This window comes from Eretmochelys imbricata, chromosome 3, assembly GCF_965152235.1.
Source record: "Eretmochelys imbricata isolate rEreImb1 chromosome 3, rEreImb1.hap1, whole genome shotgun sequence".
Lineage (NCBI taxonomy): Eukaryota > Metazoa > Chordata > Testudines > Cheloniidae > Eretmochelys > Eretmochelys imbricata.
In genome coordinates, this window is record NC_135574.1 from 1,775,517 (window position 1) to 1,794,229 (window position 18,713).

At 54.8% G+C, this 18,713-nt stretch overlaps 1 protein-coding gene across 1 annotated transcript in view; it reads right to left on the reverse strand.

Annotated features, from left to right (window-relative positions):
• DPYSL5 (dihydropyrimidinase like 5) overlaps positions 1–18,713 on the reverse strand; it is a 100,708-nt gene that overhangs the window by 13,629 nt on the left and 68,366 nt on the right. Inside the window, exon 12 of the mRNA XM_077811479.1 lies at positions 1,076–1,244. Within this exon, the coding sequence (XP_077667605.1) occupies positions 1,076–1,244 (169 nt within the window). The remainder of the gene's footprint in view (positions 1–1,075; positions 1,245–18,713) is intronic.

Sequence of the window (18,713 nt, forward strand, 5' to 3'; positions counted from 1 at the left end):
TTATCATACACTGTATCTGCTTTTAAAATGTGTATTAATGTTTCAGTTTCAATTCAAATTTCCAACCGATGACAAAATTGGCAACACTGCACATAGCTAGTTGACCACTGGGGGGGGGGTGTTGGGGAAATTCGGGGGGGGGTTACACCCCCACGGGGGTGGGGGGTAGGGAAATCTCTGCCAGACTCACCAAGTGTCTGGCGAACAATGGCCAAGGCCCCAATTAATTGCCCAGTGCTTGCTTTGCTGAGACTCAGCCACACAACCCATGGAAACTCCCGCCAATCCTCACCGGCCAGCCTCTGCGACGGGAGCACGGGCATGCAACGGACGGACACAGGAATAGCAGCATTACCAGGCTGGCTCAGAACGAGAGCTGGGAGCCAGGACTCCTGGCTTCTCCCCGCTCTGCCAAGAACAGGAGGGCTGACCTCAGGCACTGCCCAGAAGCTCTGCAGGGCAGGGGCGTGTCTGCAGCGCCCAGGGTGAGTGGCCACAGGTCCTGGTTGGGACCCAAGGGCGCTCCCACAGTACAAATGAACACATTGCCTCAGTTTCCCCATCTGTGCAGCAGGGCTGACGTCGGCATGGCCTCTGGTAGCACTCGCAGTATGTGGATGGAGCCGGCAGTGCTGCGTCCGGCTAGGCAGCGGGCTCGGCATAGGGGGCAGCAGGGAGCAGCTCATCCACATGCCACTTGTGGGCTGGTAGAACAGGGAGCTGGGGCTGGTGGGGAGAGCCTGCCGGAGCACCCTGGACCGGGGCAGCCCACGCAGGGCCTGGTGCGTGTCCCCCACGCTGTGTCCCTGCCTGAGAGATCCCCCGCCACGGCTGACAGCATGGCCAATGAACGCTGCCGGGCACCTGTCTGTGACATTGACATGTGGCCTCCCTCTACCTGGTCGACTCAGGCACCGAACTGCCGGCAGCCAGACCTGGAGCGAGAGGCCCAAGCACCCTGACCTGTCCTGCTCTCAGCCAACCAGCCCCCCCTCGCTCAGACAGGAGGGACGGCGCTCTCGCTGGGGTCCCCCCCTTCAGGGGGCGCTAACACACGCTCCGGCCCCGCTCTTACCGGATAGGCTGAAGCCGGACTCGTGAAGGTCCCTCATGCCCCCATGTCGAGTGGCAGGTCGGGTGGGGGTATCTGCAAGTGGAGTCCCCGTCTCCTTTTTCCCAGCATGCACAACCACAGCCACGTCCCCCAGGTAGGGGGTGCGCTCCACGCCCCTAAACTTTAAACTCTAATGGAGGGAGAAAAGAAACACCCATGAGCGCTGGCCGCACAGTTAGAGCCCCACCTCATCCCTACACGGCCCTGCCCCTACGTTGCCTGAACCCTGTGGCCAGCCCCACCTCTATGCTGCTTGAGCCCCATGGCTGGCCTGGCACCGCCTGACTGGACCTTAGGCTACCCGCTGTGGCTGGCACTGAGGGACAGCAGCCCAGTGGCTGCATGAGGGCCTTGCCCCACCGGGACAGATTCTGCCCTTGAGATGTGGGGTACCAGGCTGGGGAGCCTGGACGATCTGGGGCCTGGACGTGGAGCGGGGCTGAGATGGGATCCCCCACTAATATGGGGCTCGGCTGGCCTGTGACTGAGCTTGCTCCCCGACCCTGCCCAGCCCCTGGGGTCACTTCGGGGGGAGAACTCAGCTGAAAGCGGGGGACGGATGCTGGGTTTCTCAGGACATCCAGCCTCATCACTGCAGCTTCCCCAGCTGGGACACTGAACTTCCAGAGGCATTATCCACTGATGCCCTGAAAGTCTGGTACGTGCCCTGCTAGCCAGGCTGGGCAGGGATGGTGTCCCTAGCCGCTGTTTGCCAGGAGCTGGGAATGGGCAACAGGGGATGGATCACTTGATGATTCCCTGTTCTGTTCATTCCCTCTGGGGCTCCTGGCCAACAGGACACGGGGCTAGATGGACGTTTGGTCTGACCCAGTCTAGCTGTTTTTATGAGACACCAAGGGCTAGAGGAGTGGGGAGGAGGGTACAACCTGGGGTGCGGGTGCAGTGTTGGGAGGGGGCACAGCATAGGGATGGGGGTGCAGCATGGGGTAGGGGATACAATGTGGGGAATGGGTGCAGTGTGGAGTGGGGAAGGGGGTACAGAATGGGGGAGGGGTGGAGTGCAGGGGAAGGGGGGACTACATGAGGAAGGGGTGCAGTGTGGAGAAGGGGTGCAGTGTGGAGGTACTGCATGGGGAAGGGGTGCAGTGTGGAGTGGGGATACAGCATTGAGAAGGGATTCAGTGTGGGGGTAGGGAGTACAGCATGGGATAGGGGTGCAATGTGGGGGTGCAGCATGGGGAAGGGGTGCAGTGCGCAAGTACAGGGTACAGCATGGGAGAAGGGTTCGGTGTGGGGAAGTGGTGCAGTGCAGGGATATGGCATGAGGAAGGGATGCAGCATGGGGGTAGGGGGTGTAGTATGGGGAGTAGGGGGTGCAGTGTGTGGGGGGGTACAGCATGGGGAAGGGGGCAGGGCAGGGGTAGGGGGTACAGCATGGGGAAGGGGTGCAGCGTGGGGCTAGGGGATGTAGCATGGGGGTGGGGGTCCAGTGTGTGTGGGGATACAGCATTGATAAGGGGTTCATTGTGGAGGTAGGGAGTGCAGCATGGGATAGGGGTACAATACAGTGGTGCAGCATATGGAAGAGGGCAGTGTGAGGGTAGGGGGTACAGCATGAGGAAGGGGTGCAGAGTGGGGGTACCGCATGGGGAAGGGGTGCAGTGTGGGGATAGGGGGTACAGCATGAGGAAGGGGTGCAGTGTGGGGGTACAGCATGAGGAAGGGGTGCAATGTGGGGATAGGGGGTACAGCATGGGGAAGGGGTACAGTGCAGGGGTACTGCATGGGGAAGGGGTGCAGTGTGGGGATAGGGGGTACAGCATGGGGAAGGGGTGCAGTGCGGGGCAGGGTCTCTGCTATTGCATCCCCCTTTCCTCCCCACTCAGGCCTGGCTCCGTCTGGCAGAGCTGCACCCTGGGTCTGGCAGCTGGTGTCATGGGCTGGTCGAGGGGCACTGTCGGGCCAAGGCTGGCTCCCCCAGGAGCAGGCCCCCCTGCAGGCAGAGGCCAAGTGACGCCCCGAGCTGTGAGCAAGTGCCACGCTGGGCAGCTGGGGGGAGGACAACCCCCACCTGAAGGGAGCACAGAGCTGGGGCGCTTGATAAACCCCAGTCCAAGAGAGAGCGGGGTGTGTCCCCATAAGGCCTGTAGCTCACTGCCCCCTGCTGGCACGCACCCCACTGCACCAATGCAAAGCAGATTCCACCCCCTCCCCGTCTCTCCAGTGCAACCCCCCACCCCCACTCCTGTAAGCAAGTAACCGCAGGCATTAAAGATCAGTCCTATGCAGGCAAGCGCTGCCCCCTAGTGCCATGCAAGGATCATGCACAGACAGCAGCAAGCCCCAGCGGCCACAGCAGCGGGCTGGGAACCAGAACTCCAGGGTCAAACCCTGGTTCTGTGTGGCCTCGGGCAGGTCCCTCCCCACTCCGTGCCTCAGACTCCCATCTCTCTAATGGGGATGGTAACACCACTGCCCACGGTGGGGCGCCCCCTGCTGCCCATGGGATGCCGTCGCCCTGGCACAAGTACGGTGAAAGCACAGGCTGCTGTAGGTGAGTGGGGAATCCTACAAAAGTGGAAAGAGGGATGAATTGCTAAGGAGGAGTACGAGAGTGCGGCACTGGCGTGTAGGTGAAAAGGCCCCAGGTTACACCTAGCAAGGGACACACAAGGCAGTAAGAAGTGGGTCTATAGATACATTAAGAGCAAGAGGAAGGAGAGTTAATAACTGACAACATCAAAAGGCTGAGATGTTTAATGCCTATTCTGTTGCAGTCGTCACTAAAAGGTTAATGGTGACCAGATCCTCAACACAACTAATATGAACCCCAAGGGGGAAGGAACGCAAGCTGAAATGGGGAAAGAACAGGCTAAGACTGGTTAGAGAAGTTAGACGTATTCAAGTCGGCAAGGCCTGATGAAACCTCAACCCAGGGTACTAAGGAACTGGTGGAAACAATCTCGGGACCAATAGCAATTTTCTTTGAGAATTCCCGGAGGACGGGTGAGGTCCCAGAGGACTGGAGACGGGCAAACATAGGACTGTCTTTCAAAAGGGGAACAAGGAGGACCCAGGGAATTACAGACCAGTCAGCCTAACTTCAATACCTGGAAAGACACTGGAACAAATTATTCCATCAATCTGTAAACACCTAGAGGATAAGAGGGTTAGGACAGCCAGCATGGATTTATCAAGAACAAATCCTACCAAACCAAACTAATTTCCTTCTCTGACACAGTTATTAGCCTAGCGGATGGGGGAAGCTGTAGATATGTCTTGATTTTCGTAAGGCTTTTGACACATTCCCACGGATGCGGTCTGGATGGAATTACCATAAGGTAGGCGCACAACTGGTTGAAAGACCACACTCAAGGAGTAGTTATCAGTGGTTCGCTGTCCAATTGGGAGGTCGTATCTACTGGGATCCTGCCAGGGTCTTGTCACAATAAAATGCCCACCACCCCCACCCCAGGGGGTCCCCTGGGTCAGCACCAGCGTTGTATATTGCTAACGCCTTTATATGCATTGGAAAGTATCTTGGGAAGGACTGAAGGTGTCAATGTGGAGTGGAAGAGTCCTTTGCAGGTTACAAGAGGCTGAAGGGGGAGGAAGGGAGAAAGGAACGGGTTAACTCGACGATCCAGCTAGCCCTGAAGATAAGGAACGAAACTGCAGCCCAAGGCCAGCACACACAAACAAGCTCTCTGCTACCAAACAGCCAGAAGCCTGTATCTCAACCCTGGCCAGCCGTGAGAAAGGAGAACTGAGCCAGACAGAACTGAAGGGGTTGTAAAACTAGTAAGATTGTGAAGGTCAGTGAGCTGAAAACAACAGTCTCGCGACCCTGAAACGGGTGTGTTTTGGGGAAACTAAGGGAGCCGCGGAAGGCTGGTTTGGACTGGTACTGAGAGCACGGGGGAGGAGGGTCCCTGGATGAAAACGCTCCCGGAAGAACCCAGGGCTTAAAACACTCCCGAAAGCTGAAGCAAGTCGGAGATTTACAACGGACTCTAGACAACCTTTGCACATGGCAGAACTCTCGTCTACCCTTCCCCCTGACCTTCTTCTTACGTTACACCCAGGCTTGGCCAGCCTTGGGTTGTGCGTGTGTAAGTATGAAAGTGGGTTCAGGCTTGGGCACTAATGCTTTCTTCCTCCCTCTGAGTGACGAGTGGCATGCCCAGTACTCACCTCTGTTATTTGGTTAATAAAGCTTTAAACTTAGTTACGTGGTGTGCTCCTTCTTCTCCTCCCCTAAAGATCCTGCGGCCTCAGCCTGATCACCTGAAGCCCCAGGCAGATCGGTAACATAAATCTGTTATGTCTGTCCTGGGTCTGGTACTGTTCTATATTTTCACTGATTTGGATAATGGAGTGGAGCTGAGGCTTATAAAATCTGCAGATGACACCAAGCTGGGAGGGGCTGCGAGCACTTTGGAGGCAGGATCAGAATTCAAGATGCCCTTGACAAATTGGAGAATTGGTCTGAATTCAACAAGTTGTAAATCAATACAGATAAGTGCAACATACTTGAGTTAGGAGGTAAAAATCCAATGCACAAGTACAGTGGAGAATAACCTGCAAGGTGACAGTACAGTGGATCACAAATTGAATATGAGTCAACAATGTGATGCAGTTGCAAAAAAGGCTAATATTCGGGGTCACAGACCCATAGGGTCGGGCTATGGCCCAGCTTTGGAATAGTCTCTGGGAGGAGCCCTTCAGTGGACCGGATCCCCTACAGGTCCCACTCTTCCTCCAAGGTAAGCCACACAGCTTCACCGCCTCTTTAGACTGGACCTGTGGGATGCAGCCTACCCCCGCTTCACCCCGGGAGCTCCAGGAAGCAAGTCCAGCTGGGACAGACAGATGTGTCCTCTTCTCAGGGATCAGTGCCCCTCACCCAGCATCTGCAGGGACACTCACCCAGAGCTGTGAAACCAGGTGGGTTTATTGGTCACCTGGCACACGGCCCAGGCAGCCCCCCGGGTGGCCCAGAGAACTGACCGTTACAGTCCAGCCTGGGCAGCCAGCGCCCAGACCAGCTGTAGTGGCCTCCTTGGTTCAAGCTCTGTCTGTTTGTTTCCTGTCTGACCTTGGTCAGACTCCAGGTGCGAGCCCCGCCCCCGACTCCTTCCAGCCCCAAGCTCTTACCTCCCCCCCACACCTCCCCAGTCCATTGTTCTCAGCTGGGGACATTGCCCAGCCTCACTGCTGAGCGGTGGGGAAATCCATCTGCCTCTGGGGACAGTGTGGGGAGGTTTCAATGTCTTGGCAATTGGATTTGCCATCGTCTTCTCGAATCTGTACCCAGACAGCTTGATGACACCCCCAGCTGTGTCTCTTAGCCTGCCCTGAGAGCAACTGCTCCCTTTCCACCCACTGGGTAACAATGCTGCATAGAGGGGAAACTGAGCCCCACACAGGATCCATTAAAACAGTGCAAAATATTTGCACTTTGTCCCAGATGTCTGCACAGAAATGTTGAAGGTAAGAGATGGGAGGTCACTGTTCCGCTGTGTTTAGGCTGACCAGATAGCAAGTGTGAAAAATCGGGACGGTGGGGGTGGGGGGAAGTTAATAGGAGCCAAAATAAGAAAAAGCCCCAAATATCGGGACTGTCCCTATAAAATCGGGACATCTAGTCACCCTAGCGGTGTTCAGCACTGAGGGGGGTCTCAGCTGGAGCCCTAGGTCTAATTCTTACCATCACACTTTAAGAAAGATGTGGAAAAACCGGGGGAGTTCAAAGGAGAGCAACAGAACTGCTGAAAGGTTTAGAAAACCTGATCTGTGAGGAACGGTTACAGAGCCTGGGCCTGTTTAGTCTTGAGAGAAGGGACTGAGGGGGGACCTGATAACAGTCTTCAGATCTGGTCAGGGCTGTTCTACAGAGGGTGGTTCAAGCAATGGGCTAAATCTGCAGCAGGGAGATTGAGGTTAGCGCCTAGGAAGAACTGTCCAACGGCTGGGGAGTGAAGCTCTGGGACCCGCTCCCAAGGGAGGCCGTGGGATCCCGGCACTGGAGATTTAAGAACATGTTGGACAAACCCCTCTCAGGGCTGGTCCAGGTTCCCCCGGCCCTGCCTCTGCACGGGGCACTGGACATGGTGTCCTTGCGAGGTCCCTGCCAGCCCCACGTTGCTATGATTCTGCACCAAGCTGTGAAGAGAGAGGTACCAGCAGGCAGCTCCCCAGGGCTGCGGCTGGCAGCTCCTGGATCCACAATGGCTTGGAGCGGAAGCCAGCACCTGGACCCCCTCACCAAGATTGGGGACAGTAGGGGAGCTAGTGATCTGCAGCCCCTGAGCTGAAGGGAGAGGGCCAGGGGGACGTGCAGGTCCAGCATAGAATCAATCATAGATTCAGAGAATATCAGGGTTGGAAGGGACCTCAGGAGGTCATCTAGTCCAACCCCCTGCTCAAAACAAGACCAATCCCCAACTTAATCAGCCCAGCCAGGGCTTTGTCAAGCCTGACCTTAAAAACATCTAAGGAAGGAGATTACACCACCTCCCTAGGTAACGCATTCCAGTGTTTCACCACCCTCATAGTGAAAAAGTTTTTCCTAATATCCAACCTAAACCTCCCCCACTGCAACTTGAGACCATTACTCCTTGTTCGGTCATCAGCTACCACTGAGAACAGTCTAGATCCATCCTCTTTGGAACCCCCTTTCAGGTAGTTGAAAGCAGCTATCAAATCCCCCCTCATTCTTCTCTTCTGCAGACTAAACAATCCCAGTTCCCTCAGCCTCTCCTCCTAAGTCATGTGTTCCAGACCCCTAATCATTTTTGTTGCCCTCCGCTGGACTCTTTCCAATTTTTCCACATCCTTCTTGTAGTGTGGGGCCCAAAACTGAACACAGCACTCCAGAGAGGCCTCACCAATGTCGAACAAAGGGGAACGATCACGTCCCTCGACCTGCTGGCAATGCCCCTACTTATACAGCCCAAAATGCCATTGGACTTCTTGGCAACAAGGGCACACTGCTGACTCATATCCAGCTTCTCGGCCACTGTAACCCCCAGGTCCTTTTCTGCAGAACTGTGGCCGAGCCATTTGGTCCCTAGTCTGTAGCGGTGCATTGGATTCTTCCGTCCTAAGTGCAGGACTCTGCACTTGTCCTTGTTGAACCTCATCAGATTTCTTTTGGCCCAGTCCTCCAATTTGTCTAGGGCCCTCTGTATCCTATCCCTACCCTCCAGCGTATCTACCTCTCCTCCCAGTTTAGTGTCATCTGCAAACTTGCTGAGGGTGCAATCCACACCATCCTCCAGATCATTTATGAAGATATTGAACAAAACGGCCCCAGGACCGACCCCTGGGGCACTCCACTTGATACCGGCTGCCAACTAGACATGGAGCCATTGATCACTACCTGCTGAGCCCGACAATCTAGCCAACTCTCTATCCACCTTATAGTCCATTCATCCAGCCCATACTTCTTTAACTTGCTGGCAAGAATACTGTGGGAGACCGTGTCAAAAGCTTTGCTAAAGTCAAGCAACAATACGTCCACTGCTTTCCCTTCATCCACAGAACCAGTTATCTCATCATAGAAGGCAGTTAGATTAGTCAGGCATGACTTGCCCTTGATGAATCCATGCTGACTGTTCCTGATCACTTTCTTCTCCTCTAAGTGCTTCAGAATTGATTCCTTGAGGACCTGCTCCATGATTTTTCCAGGGACTGAGGTGAGGCTGACTGGTCTGTAGTTCCCAGGATCCTCCTTCTTCCCTTTTTTAAAGATGGGCACTACATTAGCCTTTTTCCAGTCATCTGGGACTTCCTCCGATCACCATGAGTTTTCAAAGATAATGGCCAATGGCTCTGCAATCACATCTGCCAACTCCTTTAGCACTCTCGGATGCAGCGCATCCAGCCCCATGGACTTGTGCTCGTCCAGCTTTTCTAAATAGTCCCGAACCACTTCTTTCTCCACAGAGGGCTGTTCACCTCGTCCCCATGCTGTGCTGCCCAGTGCAGTAGTCTGGGAGCTGCCCTTGTTCATGAAGACAGAGGCAAAAAAAGCATTGAGTACATTAGCTTTTTCCTCATCCTCTGTCACTAGCTTGCCTCCCTCATTCAGTAAGGGGCCCACATTTTCCTTGACTTTCTTCTTGTTGTTAACATACTTGAAGAAACCCTTCTTGTTACTCTTAACATCTCTTGGTAGCTGCAACTCCAGGTGTGATTTGGCCTTCCTGATTTCACTCCTGCATGCCTGAGCAATATTTTTATACTCTTCCCTGGTCATTTGTCCAATCTTCCACTTCTTGTAAGCTTCTTTCTTGTGTTTAAGATCAGCAAGGATTTCACTGTTAAGCCAAGCTGGTCGCCTGCCATATTTACTATTCTTTCTACACATCGGGATGGTTTGTCCCTGTAACCTCAATAAGGATTCTTTAAAATACAGCCAGCTCTGCTGGACTCCTTTCCCCCTCATGTTATTCTCCCAGGGGATCCTGCCCATCAGTTCCCTGAGGTTGTCAAAGTCTGCTTTTCTGAAGTCCAGGGTCCGTATTCTGCTGTTCCCCTTTCTTCCCTGTGTCAGGATCCTGAACTCGACCATCTCATGGTCACTGCTTCCCAGGTTCCCATCCACTTTTGCTTCCCCTACTAATTCTTCCCGGTGTGTGAGCAGCAGGTCAAGAAGGGCTCTGCCCCTAGTTGGTTCCTCCAGCACTTGCACCAGGAAATTGTCCCCTACACTTTCCAAAAACTTCCTGGATGGTCTGTGCACCGCTGTATTGCTCTCCCAGCAGATATCAGGGTGACTGAAGTCTCCCATGAGAACCAGGGCCTGCGATCTAGTAACTTCCGTGAGTTGCTGGGAGAAAGCCTCGTCCACCTCATCCCCCTGGTCCGGTGGTCTATAGCAGACTCCCACCACGACATCACCCTTGTTGCTCACGCTTCTAAACTTAATCCAGAGACACTCAGGTTTTTCTGCAGTTTCATACTTGAGCTCTGAGCAGTATTACTGCTCCCTTACATACAGTGCAACTCCCCCACCTTTTCTGCCCTGCCTGTCCTTCCTGAACAGTTTATATCCATCCACGACAGTACTCCAGTCATGTGAGTTATCCCACCAAGTCTGTTATTCCAATCACATCATAATTCCTTGACTTTGCCAGGACTTCCAGTTCTCCCTGCTTGTTTCCCAGGCTTCTTGCATTTGCGTATAGGCACTTGAGATAACTCGTTGATCGCCCCTCTTTCTCAGTATGAGGCAGGAGCCCTGCCCTCTCACGCGCTCCTGCTCGTGCTTCCTTCCAGTATCCCACTTACCTCAGGGCTTTGGTCTCCTTCCCCCGGTGAACCTAGTTTAAAGCCCTCCTCACTAGGTTTGCCAGCCTGCTTGCGAAGATGCTCTTCCCTCTCTTCGTTAGGTGGAGCCCGTCTCTGCCTAGCACTCCTCCTTCTTGGAACACCATCTGATGGTCAAAGAATCCAAAGCCTTCTCTCCGACACCACCTGCGTAGCCATTTGTTGACTTCCACAATTCGACGGTCTCTACCCCGGCCTTTTCCTTCCACAGGGAGGATGGACGAGAAGACCACTTGCACCTCAAACTCCTTTATCCTTCTTCCCAGAGCCACGTAGTCCGCAGTGATCCGCTCAAGGTCATTCTTGGCAGTGTCATTGGTGCCCACGTGGAGAAGCAGGAAGGGGTAGCGATCCAAGGGCTTGATGAGTCTCGGCAGTCTCTCCGTCACATCGTGAATCCTAGCTCCTGGCAAGCAGCAGACTTCTCGGTTTTCCCAGTCGGGGCGGCAGATAGATGACTCAGTCCCCCTGGGGAGAGAGTCCCCGACCACCACCACCCGCCTCCTTCTTTTGGGAACGGTGGTCGTGGAACCCCCAACCCTAGGACAGTGCATCTCATGCCTTCCAATCGGCGGAGTCTCCTTTTTTTCCCTTCCCTCAGATGTATCATCTAGTCCACACTCCGCATTAGTACCTGTAGAGGGGGAGGCTCTAGGGAAGCAATCGGGGGGTGAAAGGATCCAGGGGGCTGCCCTCACTGGGAGGGCGGGTTCAAGGGTGCTGCTGAGAGGCACCCAAAGAGGAATACTCTGGGGGAGGGGAGGGAAGGCCAGGCATGGATCAGGAGTGACACTGTGTGATCAGGAGTGACACTGTGCACAGGGGGAGAGCAGGGCTGGAGCAGAGCATCAGGGCAAAGGACAAGATCAGTAACTGTGAGACCCCGGGCCCGCTTCCTTCACAGCCGCCTCCACACTCCCCCGGACCTGCCTGTACCATGATGGGTCCACAGGGAACCAGCAGCTCATTAGTGAGGTACTATAGAAGCTGTTTTGTGCAGGCTTGATAAATCTAATTATTGGAATCTCCACCATCTTTGGGGATTCTTTGCAGTTCACCCCAATTGCGTAAGTGCAGTGTGGCTCCCTGGGACCCTGGTCACAGCAACATACATCCACCTCTCGCTCTCAGCTTGCCCGGAGAGCAAACTTTGTCCTTTCGCCCTCCCTCCTGCCTGGTATCCATGCAAAATATAGGAGAAACTGAGGCACACACAGGACTTTAAAAAAATACTACAGAAAATTCCCACTTTGTCCCACATGGGTTTATGGGAAACGGATCCTGTCAAACTAACTTGATATATTTTTGATGAGATTTCAAGTCTGGTTTATCAAGGTAACAGTGCTGATGTAATATACTCAGATTTCTCTAAGGCGTTTGGCATGGTACTGCATGACATTGTGATTAAAAAACAAGAATGTTATAAAATAAGCATGGCCCACAGTAAATGGATTCAAAGCTGGCTAACTGAGAGATCTCAACACGTAATTGTAAATGGGGAGTCATCATCGAACGGGGTGTTTCCAGTGGGGTCCTGCAGGGATTGGCTCTCGGCCCTATATTATTTAACATTTTTATTGATGACCTGGAAGAAAACCATCACTGATAAAGCTTGCAGACAACACAAAAATTGGGGGAGTGGTAAATAAAGAAGACGACAGGTTACTGATTCACACTGCTGCGGATCGCTTGGTAAACTGGGGGCAAGCAAACAATGTGTTTTAATACGGTTACATGTAGGAACAAAGAATGCAGGCAAGACTTACAGGCTGGGGGGCTTTACCCTGGAAAGCACTGACTCTGAAGAAGATTTTGAGGGGTGGCATAGACAATCAGCTGAACTTGACCCCACTGTGTGACGCTGTGGGCAAAAAGGCTAATACATAAACAGAGCTCTTGAGGAGAAGTGGAGAGGTTATTTTACTCTATGTTTGGAAGTGTGACACTGCTGGAAGCCTGGGTCCTAGTGGCCACAATTCCAGGAGGATGTGGATGAATTGGAGGGGGTCATAGAAGAGACAGGAGAATGATTCAAGGGTTAGAAAACCTGCCTGATAGTGATAGACTCAAAGGAGCTCAATTTTTTAGCTGAACAAAGAAGAGGTTAAAGAGTGACTAGATACCAAGCTGTAAGTACCTATGTGGGGAACAAATATTTGGTAACAGGTACTTCAGTCTGGCTAACACGAGCCAAGGGCTGGAAGTTGAAGCTAGACACATTCAAAAGGGAAATAAGGTGTTACTCCTGAAGGCATTCTGCGCCAAAACATTAAAAATTCTGTGCACAATGTTTAAATTCTGCAAAATTCTGCAAATTTTATTTGTCAAATAAATGTGTTGGCTCCAGCACGGCATTGGGGAGCACAGGTCACTGGCCGCACAGAGGTGGGAGATCACTGTGCAGCTCCCTCGTGGGACATGGACTCAGTGGTGAGGCTTCACCCAACCCTGGCAAAGTGCAAGGACCAGGCCTGCCCCAGAAACACCCCAGGGCTCTGCCCCTCTGTGCCAGATGCACCAGGTGTGGGCAGGCAGGCTCAGTGAGGCAGGATCCAAGAAGGCCAATGGCATTTTGGGATGTATAAGTAGGGGCATTGCCAGCAGGTCGAGGGACATGATCGTTCCCCTCTATTCGACACTGGTGAGGCCTCATCTGGAGTACTGTGTCCAGTTTTGGGCCCCACACTACAAGAAGGATGTGGAAAAATTGGAAAACGTCCAGTGGAGGGCAACAAAAATGATTAGGGGACTGGAACACATGACTTATGAGGAGAGCCTGAAGGAACTGGGATTGTTTAGTCTACGGAAGAGAAGAATGAGGGGGGATTTGATAGCTGCTTTCAACTACCTGAAAGGGGGTTCCAAAGAGGATGGATCTAGACTGTTCTCAGTGGTAGCAGATGACAGAACAAGGAGTAATGGTCTCAAGTTGCAGTGGGGAAGATTTAGGTTGGATATTAGGAAAAACTTTTTCACTAGGAGGGTGGTGAAACACTGGAATGCGTTACCTAGGGAGGTGGTGGAATCTCCTTCCTTAGAAGTTTTTAAGGTCAGGCTTGACAAAGCCCTGGCTGGGATGATTTAATTGAGGATCGGTCCTGCTTTGAGCAGGGGGTTGGACTAGATGACCTCCTGAGGTCCCTTCCAACCCTGATATTCTATGATTCTATGATCCAAGTGAGGAGGGGCTTCGTGTGGGGGGATCCAGGTGTGGCTTGAGAGGGTTCTGTGTGCAGGCAACTCAGTGGAGGATCCGGATGCACAGGGGCTTGTTGTGGGGGGTTCTGAGTGCAAAGGTAATGGGACTCTGCAGGGGGGTCCAGGTGAAGGTAGTTGGAGCTCAGCGGGGGTCAGGGTGTGGCAGGGATAAAGCTCAGCGGGGGGTCTGGATGTGGAGGGGTTCTGTGGGGGGGGTCCAGATGCTGCGGGAGTGAGGCTCAGTGGGGTGGGGATCCAGGTGCAGGTGACCGTTCCAGGTGCAGGGGGAGTGGGGCTCGGCTGGGGCGGGCTCTGGGTGTGGTGGTGGTGGGGGGGAGACTCAGCAGGAGGGTCTGAATATGAGGTGGTCTGGATGCATGGGGGTTGGGTGGATGGGGGAAGCAGCTCCCCGTACAGTGATCCCTCCCCCTACAGCTGAGGAGCGATGGGTGCAGGAAGGGTGGTGGGGGAGTTTGCAGAGCTTCCTGCAGCCTCGGGAGAAATCTGGGGGATGCCGTACAGGGGAAGAGAAAGTCCCGTCCTCCCCAGCCCAGCCAGGACTAGCAGCTGAGCCCAGCACAGAGTAGGAGCCACCAGCTGGGTGTTCCCCAGTCTCGCCTCCTGCCCCACAGTGATTTACCTCTCTGCCGGCTGGGCCCCCAAAACATACTGTTGGGGAGGGTCACATGACCACTCTGGTGGCTTCCCTTTGCTTCCCTGTCAGAAAGTCATTTTTCTGCGGGGAAGCAAAGAAATTTGCGGGGCAGATGAATTCTGCACATGCGCAGAATTCCCTCAGGAGTAACCAGGAGTTAATTTTTAATGCTAAGAGTAATTAACCACTGGAACAATTAATTTCCCAAGAGATGTGGTGGATTCTCCATCACTCACGTGTAAGCTGAGACTGGCTGTTTTTCTAACAGGTCTGTTCTGGGAATTATTTAGGGCAGGTCTCAGACTAGCTGATCTGATCCCTGCTGGCCTGGGAATATCTGAATGTCTGAACTCAGGCCGGGGCTGGTGACTGGGATTGTTTTGGGTGAAATGAACCCCTGGCCACTGGTGGGAAAACAGCTCCAGGAGCCTGGGGCTTTCCTAGCCAAGCGAGGGGCCCTGGGCTCAGATACTTTGATGGGAAGAAGGAGCCTTCCCCTTTCCCGTTGTGATGCAGCAGGGAGGGGGGAGTGTTGACCTGGGAATGTGGCTGGGGAGTTTCACTGGGGATGGGAGACCTGAGAGCCTGTCACCTGAGCCAGGAGGGGGAGGGGGAAGGTAACACCTCTGCCTGGTTTCAGAGTAGCAGCCATGTTAGTCTGTATCCGCAAAAAGAAAAGGAGTACTTGTGGCACCTTAGAGACTAACAAATTTATTTGAGCATAAGCTTTCATGAGCTACAGCTCACTTCATCGGATGCATTCGCTGGAGGGGTTTTGGTTTCAGTTTTGGGCTGGGTGGAGGAACGCAGGGAACCCCAAGGCTGGGGTCTAAGCTCCCTGCCCCCAAGAAGTACTTGACTGAGGGGCCCTGGTTATACCCACAACCTCTGTTTTAGACTGTGTTCCTACTGTCCAATAAACCTTCTGTTTTACTGGCTGGCTGAGAGTCACGGTGAATCCCAGGAAGAGGAGTGCAGGGCCTGGACTCCCCCACACTCCGTGACAACTGGTGGTAGCAGTGGGATGTACTGTACCCCGTGAACGGTGCTTCCTGCAGTGAGTGACTGGGGAACAGTAAAACGAAGGGGGATTGACGGGGACCAGGCGTGCTGAAGATTCAGAGAGAGACAGTCTCAGGGGGCGGTTAACCCCTGGGAGTGTGTGACCAGAGAGAAGGACTTTTGCAGTAGCAGGGTACCCCGGGGGATTGCAGCGAGCGGTCCCAGGGTGGAGGAGTCTGCAGCTCGACCCTGGCAAAGAGGTGGTGACCTCAAGAAGGACTGGCACACTAAGGGCTTTTCCTGGGAACGGTAGAAAGCTGCCCGGCCTGCGAGTGGCCAGCAGGGAGATGTACGCTAAACGCCTTAAGAGCAACCTGGTGGAGCTGTGCAGGCAGAGGGCGCTGCGCATTGGGAGGTCCACCAAGGAACAGCTGATTGCCCAGTTGGAGAAGGATCGCCTGGATGACCTGATCCCTGTCCCTGAGGGAAGCCGCCCGGTGGACGCAGCGTGGGCCCCGGGGCCTGACCGGGCTGGGAGGGGTCAGACTGTGGCCGAGGACATCCCGAGACCCTTCCTACCTATGCTTAGGGGAGGGGTTGGGGGAAGCCCAGCGAATACCGAGGGCACCCTGACCCCGGCAGCCAGCAGGGGATCCTCCCAGCAGAACTCCCCATCCCTGGAGCGGAGGCAGCTGGAATGGGAGAGGGAGATGAAAATGAGGGAGCTGGAGGATCATGAAAAGCAGCGTCAGCATGAGGAGAAGCAACGTCAGCATGAGCTGAAGGAGAAACAGAGACAACATGAGCTGGAGCTGGCCAGGTTGAGGAGCAGTGGGGCCCTGGCTGCGGTGAGTGAGGGGGGGACCCGAGACTGCAAGGAGCTTTGATAAGTGCTTCCTGGCCCTGCGTAAGGTGGGGAGGAGGACATAGATAGCTTCCTGACAGCCTTTGAGAATGCCTGCGAGATGCACAGGGTTGACCCTGCAGACAGGCTCCAGTTTCTCACCCCCTTACTGGACCCCAAAGCCGTGGAGGTGTACAGCCGAATGACAGGGGCGGAGGCAGGGGACTACGAACTGTTCAAAAAGGCCCTGCTCCATGAGTTTGGGCTGACCCCCGAGATGTACCGGAAAAGGTTCCGGGGTCAGCGTAAAATGTCTGAGGTCACCTACCTACAACTGGTCAACCGAATCCAGGGATATGCCCGCAAGTGGACAGCTGGGGCCCAAGCTAAAGAGGACCTGCTTGACCTAATCGTACTGGAGCAACTGTATGAATAGTGCCCTTCTGACCTGAGGCTATGGTTGGTGGACAAAAAACTAGAGACCCACAGCACGCAGGGCAGCTGGCCAACGAGTTTGTGAACAGTTGGTCAGGAGATAGCAAGGAGGAGTCCCAAAAGAACAGGCCCTTCACAATGCAGAGAGAGAGTCACCATGGGACGTCCCAGCAGGGAAATATGGAGAACCCCCTCCCAAGGGGAACGCCTGGTGTCAGGACCATCTGACCCGCTTGAGGGCACCAACGTGACAAGGGCTACTATCACTGTGGCCAGAGAGGCCACATACGGACCCAGTGCCCCAGGCTCAGGGACAGACTGAGCAGACCCAACCTATCCAGGGTTAACTGGGTAGGGACCCAGCTGGACGAGGGGCAGATGGCCCAGGCAAGGGGGGCTGCCAGCTTACCACCTGCTCAGGAGGGAAGAATACCCCAGGCCAGCTTCTCTGGAGGGCTGGATGCTCTGGGCTCAGGGTTCTCAGTTTACAGGGTGGGCGCGGGGCTGTCCCTCCGGAGAGAGTGCCTTGTTCCCCTGGAGGTGGATGGGAGGAAGGTCAATGGATACTGGGATACGGGTGCGGCGGTGACACTGGCCCGGCCTGAGGTGGTGGCCCCAGATCGGGTGGTGCCCAACACCTACCTGACCCTGATGAGGGTGGGCGGGACCCCATTCAAGGTGCCCGTGGCAAGGATGTACCTAAAATGGGGGGCCAAGGAGGGCCCCAAGGATGTGGGGGTACACCACCATTTGCCCACGAAGGTGTTGATGGAGGGGGACCTAGAGGACTGGCCAAGCAACCCCCAGAACGCCCTGGTTGTGACCCGTAGCCAGAGCTGGCGAGGGGCACTGCGCCCCAATCTCGGGGAGGGTACCACACTGGAGGCGCAGGACCCTACCCTGGTGGGGAGGGAGTGCCCAGGAACAAGGCTCAGAGAGGCTGTGGCTTCAGACCCAGCCAGCAAGAGAGAGCAAGCCCCCACCCCTTCCTGAGCCACTGAGTTCCAGGCCGAGTTGAGGAAAGATCCTCCTTGTGGAAGCTCAGGGACCTGGCCAACCTCAGTGCGGCACAGACCATGGGGACAGATTGCCAGGACAGGTTCCTGTAGGAGAAGGGGTTCCTGTACCGAGAATGGGCTCCCACAGGGGAAATGGAGTCATGGGGGATCAGGAGGCAGCTGGTGGTCCCCCAAAAGTATCGCCACAAGCTATTGTACCTGGCCCATGACATCCCCCGCTCAGGACACCAGGGAATCCGGCGCACCCGGCAGAGGTTGCTACAGAACTTTTACTGGCCTGGGGTCTTTACCACGGTCCGGCAGTATTGCCGATCCTGTGACCCCTGTTAGAGGGTGGGGAAGGCCCGGGACAAGGGGGAAGCAGCTGTGAGACCTTTGCCCATCATAGAGGAGCCTTTCCAGAAGGTGGCCATGGACATCGTGGGGCCTCTCAGCAAGACGACCCGGTCGGGGAAGAAATACATTCTGGTGGTGGTAGGTTTCGCCACCCGCTACCCCGAGGCAGTGCCCTTAGCTTCCATTGAAGCCGACACTGTGGCAGATGCGCTCCTGACCATTTTCAGCCGGGTGGGGTTCCCCAAGGAAGTCTTGAGAGACCAAGGCTCCAACTTCATGTCGGCCCTGCTCCGGTGCTTGTGGGAGAAATGTGGGGTCTGGCACAACTGGGCCTCAGCTTATCACCCCCAGTCCAATGGGCTGGTGGAGAGGTTCAATGGGACGCTAAAGATGATGCTGAAAACCTTTATGAACCAGCACCCGCAGGACTGGGACAAGTACTTACCTTACCTGTTGTTCGCGTACAGGGAGGTACCCCAGGAGTCTACCGGATTTTTGCCTTTCGAACTGCTATATGGAAGGAGGGTAAGGGGGCCCCTGGACCAGATAAGAGACGAATGGGAGGGGAAGGCCACTCCCGATGGAGAGTCAGTGGTGGAGTATGTCCTGATCTTCCAAGAGAGACTGGCTGAACTCATGGGCCTGGCCAGGGAGAATCTGGCCAGAGCCCAGAAGAAGCAGGTGGTCTGGTATGACCGCACGGCGTGGGCCCGCGCCTACGCCACTGGGGATCCGGTGATAGTTCTCATCCCCGTGAGAAAGAACAAACTACAGGCCGCCTGGGAGGGCCCTTTCAAGGTCGTCAAGCAGCTC